The sequence below is a fragment of the Propithecus coquereli genome, unplaced genomic scaffold, assembly GCF_000956105.1.
Source record: "Propithecus coquereli isolate 6110/MARCELLA unplaced genomic scaffold, Pcoq_1.0 Scaffold2, whole genome shotgun sequence".
NCBI lineage: Eukaryota > Metazoa > Chordata > Mammalia > Primates > Indriidae > Propithecus > Propithecus coquereli.
In genome coordinates this window covers 4768008-4776514 of record NW_012144966.1, presented here as the reverse complement: position 1 = coordinate 4776514, position 8507 = coordinate 4768008, and the positions used below count along the sequence as shown (strand labels likewise).

Here is an 8507-nt window from a genome sequence, read left to right as displayed (position 1 = left end):
TCGAGCATCTGAAAAGAAACAGTGAGAATCATGAAGGTAACACTTCTGTTTAATTGTCAGTATTGCCACTTACATTGTATTTGTACATACCAGACACAACAGGGAACAATATGATACATCATTAATTTTTATAGTAAAATAGCTATATTTAAAAGATTTAAAAAGTGATATGACTTTATTTTGCGTTTTAGTAAATATCTTTAACGTCTGGCTTAGGTGAATACGGCTGGCTCCTCATATATGCTTTTGGATTTAGCCTGTTAGGAAATGTTTTGATTGATCTATATGAACAATGTTTAGACTCACTTAGATATTTAGCTGTAAAAGGAGGAGTATTTTAATAGCCTTTGCAGAAAATTGTGCATATTCTTTTCTGGTATTATACTAAAACTCATTAAGTGGTTATTTTCAAAAGGTTCTTTCTATCTTCAACACTTGCAAATTGCCTGGTATGTTTTCAACAAATATTTTCTTGTTGAATAAATATATTCATCCATTCATTCATCCATGTACCCACTCATTCCTTTTCCATGCGTCACTTCATCTGCTTTCTATTTTCTAAAAATTTATGTAGACTGCTCTTTTAGGTTTTGTTTTCTCTCCAAGTTCGTCCTTATCAGTTTTTTCTTTCGGGTCTAGATTTTGTGAGGAATGTAAACCCATGTGAAATTAGGAGCAAAACCTGTGAAGTACAAAGAGTGCAATGCGCACCACCCGAAGAATGGACCTATCTGAAACTCGGACTTAGCGGGGGGGAGGGGGAGGCAAGGGCAACATACATAACCTAAACATCTGTACCCCCATAATATGCTGAAATAATAAAAAAAACAACTGTGAAGTAGTATTACAAGTATTATTCCAGGCAACATGTTAGATTGTGGAGATATAGTAGTGAAAAAAAAATTCAGTTTCTGCTCTCATGGTTTTTATTTTAGCTTGGATTGTTTAAATGCTTATCAGTGGTAATGCTGTACAGTTTATAAATACAGCAGGTGGCAAATACGTTGTTTTTTGTTTTTTTGTTGTTATTTCTGAGATAGTTTCTAACTTTGTTTCCCTGGCTAGAGTGCAGTGGTGTAATAATCATAACTCACTATGACCTCAACCTCCTGGGTTCAAGTGATCCTCCTGCCTCAGCCTTCCGAGTAGCTGGGACTACAGGCTCCCACCACCGCACCTGGCTTATTTTTCTATTTTTTGTGGAGACGAAGTCTTTTTTTCAGACTGGTCTTGGACTCCTGGCCTCAAGCAGTCCTCCTGCCTCAGCTTCCCAAAATGCTAGGATTATTGGTGTGAGCCACCTGCCTGGCTAAAGACTTTTCTAATTAAAATTATTCAGTATTTTCTAATATGAGAAAAGCTAAAACAAACAAACAAAAAAACCAATGAGAGCAAGTTTCAACAAAACTTTATGTCATGGCTTGATTGATTTAAATTTTTTTAAAAGTTTGGGTAAAAATGATAAAAATGCATATATTTTTAACATCATCACTTATTGTGCTATTTTAACACCAAGATTTATTATTTGTGAATTCTTTGAAAATCATTTTGTAGTTGAATTCTTCAATTTAGCTTTAAGTTAAAGGAATGTGGATCAGTCTTCAAAATTAAAATATAATTAAATAAAATCTTTAACAAATATAAAAAGGCAACTGTTGCCATCTAATGTTAGATATGTTATCAGTTTAAAGTGATCATCATAAAGCACTTATTTTTTTAATATAAGTTTGTGAGGGAACTCAAGTGTTACTAGTTTTAATTACTGGGTACTATCTGGTGATTTTTGCTTGTTTACTTTTAAACTTCAAATTATTCTGGTACATTTCTCTGCACTTAATTGTTGATGAATTGTATTCAGCTTAGTCCATCAGAATAGGCATTTACATACAAAATTTTATATACTTTTCCAGCAGTATTTGTCATTAGTCAATATATCTTTTAGAATTCTGGAACATTTATGTTTCTCAAAGTTTTCGCTAAGGGAATTATATTCATATTTAGGAAACATTAGAATTCCTTGTTCAGCTTGGATTTGAAGAATGTATAGAATTAATTTGTGATTCACATTTTGGTCAGAAAATAAGGTTATGTTTCTACATTAGCATTTTGAACAGTTGATATCAGTCCAGAAAAATCATGCCAAATTAAATCTAGCATTTTTTCTAATAATGTTTAAAATTGTTCTTGTAATGTTTGAATCCTTTTAATCAATTAATTGCTTTTTCTTTACAGTAGGTGTAGACAGCTGAAGGGTGATCAATTTTAAAAAATTCAGTTTTACTTAAGCACTTTAGATTTCAAAATTGTACTTTTAAACAGCTACATTGTATATTAGAACTAGAAACATCTAAGAAATAGGGGCCTACATTACATGAAAAATATAATACATAACAAATTTTATGACAAAAATGAAAATAATTTGTTGATAGTCAATATGAATGAGTTATTGTGCTTAAAATTGTAAGTTTTCAGTTCATCGCTTATTTGGCCTAAGTTAAACAGTGGTTTTTTTTACAAATGTGCACTTTGACTTTGCATTTAAATTTGAAGAACATATTCATTGCACAAGAATAAGGGTAACTAAATCAGAGGCAAACACAGACCTTTTAAAAAAATAACCATTTTATTTTGTAATAAATTTAGAATTATAGAAAAGATAGTACAGAGTTCACTTATAATCCTTACACAGTTTTCCCTATTTTTATATTATTTTATCCTAGTATATTTGCCAAAACTTAGAAGCCTACATTAATGCATTAGTATTAAAGTTTAAACTTTAATTGAATTTTCTTATATCTTTTTTCTGTACCACGATCCAAACTAGGATACCACATTGCATTTAGGATAATGCCTTTTAAAATAATTTATGTTATTTAATGCTTGATGCATATAAATAATATATTGTAAGCTTCAGGAGAGCAATAATTTTTTTTCTTGTGTCAGTGTCTAGATCAGTACAGCATATCTTGGAGATATTGTGAGTTCATTTCCATACCACTGTAGTAAAACAAATATTACAATAATGTGAGTCATGCACATTTTTGGTTTCCCAGTAGATATAAAAATTATGTTTACACTATTTTGTAGTCTGTTAAGTGTACAATAACATTATGTCTAAAAAATGTATATACATTAATTAAAAAGTACTTTATTCCTAAAAAAAATGGTAATGAGCATCTGAACCTTCAGCAAGTCATGATCTTTTTGCTGGTGGAGGGTCTGGCCTCATCAGTGTAGGTGGCTCATGACCGATCAGGGTGGTGGTCACTGAAGGCTGGGGTAGCTGTGACAATCTCTTAAAATAAGACAACAATGAAGTTTGCCTCATCAATTGCTTCTTTTTTTCTACAAAAGATTTCTCTATAGCATGGGATGCTATTTGATAGCATTTAACCCAGTAGAACTTCTATCAAAATTGGTGTCAGTCCCCTCAAACCCTACTGCTGCTTTATCAACTAAGTTTATGGAATATTCTAAATCCTTTATTGTTCTTTCAACAATGTTCATAGTATCTTCACCAGGACTAGAATCCATCTTAAGAAACCACTTGCCTTGCTTGTCCGTAAGAAGCAATTACTCATCCGTTCAAGTTTTAACACAAAGTTTGCAGCGATTCAGTCTCATCCTCAGGCTCTACTTCTCATTTTAGCTCTGTGCTATTTTCTTTACATCTGCAGTTACTCAATCCCCTCAAAGTCATCCATAAGGGTTAGAATCACCTTCTTCCAAATTGCTGTTAACGTGGATATTTTTACCTCCTCCCATGAAGCACATGTTTTTAAATGGCCTCTAGAATAGGGAATCCTTTTTAGGAGGTTTTCAATTTACTTTGCCCAGATCCATCAGGGGAATCACTATGATAGCTATAGCCTTATGGAATGTATTTATTTAGAACAATGACACTTGAAAGTCAAAATTATTCCTTGATCCATGGGCTGCAGTCTGAATGTTGTGTTAGCAGGCATGAAAATAACATTCATTTCCTTGTGTATCTCTGTCAGAGCTCCTGGGTGTCCAGGTGCATTGTCAATGAGCAGTGATATTTTGAACAGAATCTTCTTTTCTGAGCAGTAGGTCTCCACAGTGGGCTTAAAGTATTCAGTAAATCATGCTGTAAACAGATGTGCTGTCATCCAGGCTTTGTTATTCCCATTTCTAGAGCACAGGCAGAGTAGATTTAGCATAATTCTTAAGGGCCCTAGGATTTTCAGAATGGTAAATGAGCTTTGTCTTCCACTTAAAGTCACCAGCTGCATTAACCAACCCTAAATGAGAGTCAGCCTGCCTTTGAAGCTTTGAAGCCAGCCCAGCATTGACTTCTCCTCTCTAGCTATGAAAGGGCTAGGTGGCATCTTTTTACAATGGAAGGTTATTTGTTCTACATTGAAAATCTGTTTAGTGTAGCCATCTTCATCCGTGATCTTACCTAGATCTTCTGGATAACTTGCTGCAGATTCTACATCAGCATTTGCTGCCTCATTTTGTACTTTTATGATATGGAGACATCTTCCCTTAAACCTCACGAACCAACCTCTCTGTTAGCCTCAGCCTTTTCTTCTCCAGATTTCTCACCTCTGTCAGCCTTTATAGAATTGAAGATAGGGCCTTGCTCTGGATTTAAGGGAATGTTGTGGCTGATTTGATCTTCTATCCAGACTAGTAAAACTTTATACTAGCAATAAGGCTGTTTTGCTTTCTTATCATTCCTGTATTTAGTAGAGTAGCACTTTTAATTTCCTTCAAGAGCTTTTTCTTTACATTCATGACTTGGCTAGCTGTTTGGCACAAAAGGCCTAGCTTTTGCTCTATCTCAACTTTTGACTTGCCTTTCTCACTAAGCTTAATTATTTCTAGCTTTTGATTTAAAGCAAGAGATGTGCAACTCTTCTTTTCACTTGAATACTTAGAGACTATGTGACTTAGAGATCATTAATAACCCCTGTGGCATTATTAATAGGCCTAATTTCAATATTCTTGTGTCTCAGGGAATAGGGAGATCACAGGAGAAGGGAGAGAGACAGGGGAATGGCCATAAATGTCAGAGTATTCAGAACACACCTTTATCGATTAAGTTTTCTATCTTATATAGGTTTGGTCCATGGTGCCTAAAAATAATTTCAATAGTAACATCAAAGGTCACTGTTCACAGATCACCATAACAGATTTAAAAGTAATGAAAAATTTTGAGATATTATGAGAACTACTAAAATGTGACACAGAGACATGAAATGAGCGTGTGTTGTTAGGCAAATGGTGCTGGTAGATTAATGCAGGGTTGCCACAGACCTTCACTTTGTAAAAAAAGAACAAAAAGCAAGATCTGCAAACTGCAATAAAGCAAAGTGGAATAAAATGAAGTATGTTATCTAGCTGGCAGTCAATAAGTATTTGTTATGTGACTGAATTAGGCTATAAGAGTAGGAGAAACACTTTGAAAATAAATATTGGTGATTATATCTTTCTTATAGGAACTAGAGTTTTGTTCAATCTATTTGCATTTCTTCACAACTTTCTTTTTTATTAGAAATAGTGAGAAGTCTTGGAAATGATTGAAATGAAACGTATTGAATATATTAGTGAATATAAAATGAACTGAGGTTATAAGATGCAAATTTTTGGCAGAATATATGAACAGTTTATGAGTATAGGACTGTTATTGCACTTTTTACTTTTTAAAGCAATATTAAGAGGGAGTTAAAAAAGTGGTATTTTACATTTTCTCTACAAGTTTAGACTAGCATATTGAACCTTTATACCATGGATAATCTGTTACAGCTGTTTTTGTTGCACCTGTTTTCCTACTTAATAATTAAATTTCCTGAATCTTAAAATTGGCTTGTTTTCATCAATTCATCATAGTAATGTCGGTTTATTGCCATTTAGTACTGATTTTGATTTACTTTATATTTTTATATTTCTTAGCTCACAGAAATGCAAGCTGAGAGTAGTTATTATAGCCCACAAAAAGTAAAATCTAAAGAAATATTGTGTTGGGAACAAGAAGGAACTACAGTGGAGGTAATCTTTCAACATTGAACATATATTTTTAAAGTCTTTGGTTAAGTTAATGTTTTATAAATATAGTTTTTTATCATAAGTAGTATATTTGAAAATATGTTTATAGTTTTATATTTCTATCCCAATAGTCAGTGGTGGTGGTTAAAATAATTATTGCTTAAACAAAGATTTTACTGTAATGTGCAACATTAATTCACTTTTTCATTTTCTTCATTTAACTTGTATGTGCTTATGCGTCTGTGTGGATATGTATGTATACATTAATGTTTATGAAATGTAGGTTTGAGGATAGAGAGATAAGTAACATGTTTCTTATTTTAATAGAGTTTTTGCTCTAAGGAGAATAAATTTGAAAAGGCCATAACCCTGAAGATGTTTGACTAATTTAGAAATTATACAAGGAAAGCCTCTAACACGTTTATTCAAGTTCTTAGTTCTAATGTTTCTTTTCCTCTTATAGGCCCTTATGATGGGAGAGCCTTTCTTTGATTGCCAGATTGGATTTGTAGGTTGCAGAGCCATGTGCCTTAAAGGAATTATGGGTGTTAAAGATTTTGAGGAGAATATGAATAGAAGTGAAGCCGTAAGTCAAAATCTCCCATTTTCCCCCTTTTTGGATAGGATGCAGGGATAATGAAGTGCTTATTGAAGTGTTTAACTATGTAAAATCTGTTAGACTACATATATCTCTGGCTTGAGAGAGAAGCTTTACTATTTCCTCCTGCATTTCCCCTGCAAGAAATTATAGAGCTCAGGGGAATTTAGAAAGTTGGTAGCACTTAACACCTGGAAAATAGTTCTAACTACTTTCTAATTCATAAATGTTTCTTCTTTTTTGTTTATGGGAGCTATTTGGAGTTCCTTTTTGGTTTGTTAAAATGATCTTTGCCAAAATAGGCAATGAAAATGGAGACAGCATTCCTTATCTTTTTATAGGACCTCAAGTTTTAATGATTTCTGTTGACTAGTGAAGGGGTGTTATAAAATCAAGGTTTTATTTTCTTTTCATAGTCTAATGATTTTTCCTGCTGTTCATAAATTTTGGCTTTTGTTTTCAGGAAGCCTGTTTCTTCATCTGTGGTGAAAATTTGAGTACAAAAGGTTTGACATACCTTACAAATTCATTGTTTGATTACCGAAGCCCAGAAAATAATGGTACTCGTGCAGAATTTATCCTGGATGCGGCTCATCATAAGGTCAGAGAACATATATTTGAGCCAAATTCTGGGCTGTGTTTCAGTGGACACATTGTGTGAATACTTGTGATTGCCTGTTTATTCTCAAATGATGTCTTCTGAATGCTAATTGTTTATTGAAACATTTAGAATATTTTTGTCTAGCTTGTACACCTAGAAAAGTTTGAGGAGTGCACAGAGGTCTTTACTTTTATGTAGTATGTAACCATATTTTGTTTTTCCATGCCCTACTTTTAAAATAGTCCTGGAGGAAACACATTAAATTAGCTCTGTTAATTTTTTCTTAGTTATAGAGTGTGGGATATATGGAAAGAAATGAGGAATTTAGCTTTTTATTGTGTATACTTTTTAGTTGTTTGAATTTCTCATGTAAGATTATATTAATATATTTATGGGATATTAATATATTTATGAAATAAGTTAAATTCAAAAAAGTTACCTGAAGATCAGTGCAATAGAATAATTTACATTTTAACCATTTTCATTTTTACTTTCATAGTTAGAAGAATTTAATGTTGACCTGCATTAAATTTATAAATTTATAAAAACCTGTATTTATAAAACATTTTTACCATTTGAATTATTTCATATAAATGTACTGAAGTATTTAAGGATTAACTCTATTTGAGAGTTTACATCATTGGACAGTTTTTTGATCGCGATAAAGGTCAGGAGTGTATTGTCTCCTACATTATAGGTATTTATTAACTAGACATTATTGGTAAAGTGGCCAAAATGTCTAGTAGAATCATGGATGTCTTTTTGTGTGGTCTGTGGGAGAGGTAACATTACGTTCCTTAGAAGTAAATTCTTTGGATAACCTCTGCTCTTTTGCTTTGGTAATCCTTTTTGTTGATATACATTCTATGTAAGGATATGTGTCTGACCTATCAGATTTTAACTTGGATGTTTCTTTTATGCAATGTTTTTCTGTTTGCATTGCTTTGTTGGCAGGAGACATACACTGAGATTGCTGGAATGCAAAGGTTTGGGGCTTTTTACATGGATTACCTCTATACAGTGGAGAACACCAGTGGCAAAGGTATTGGCTTCTTTGCTTTATGTTTGCTTTTCCTTGAACAGTTGAAACAAAGACTTCTTCAGAATCAGTTGATCTTTGGTTGGCTGTACTCTGTTATATAATATTATTTACCTTCTAGTACTTTGGGGAATGGTTTAATTTTAATGTCATGTTAGAATTTTTAGATTTTTGCCATTTTTAATCCTTTGTACAACTGATTGAAGATATTTTGCATAACCAAATATAATTCTTATATTTACCAAATATTTAAA

General features: G+C 32.6%; 1 protein-coding gene across 1 annotated transcript in view; it reads left to right on the top strand.

Moving 5' to 3' along the window:
- Nucleotides 1–8507, top strand: part of VPS13B (vacuolar protein sorting 13 homolog B (yeast)) — a 933283-nt gene that overhangs the window by 77895 nt on the left and 846881 nt on the right. Inside the window, exons 9-12 of the mRNA XM_012643529.1 lie at nucleotides 5923–6018; nucleotides 6479–6601; nucleotides 7077–7214; nucleotides 8169–8256. Of these exons, the coding sequence (XP_012498983.1) occupies nucleotides 5923–6018; nucleotides 6479–6601; nucleotides 7077–7214; nucleotides 8169–8256 (445 nt within the window). The remainder of the gene's footprint in view (nucleotides 1–5922; nucleotides 6019–6478; nucleotides 6602–7076; nucleotides 7215–8168; nucleotides 8257–8507) is intronic.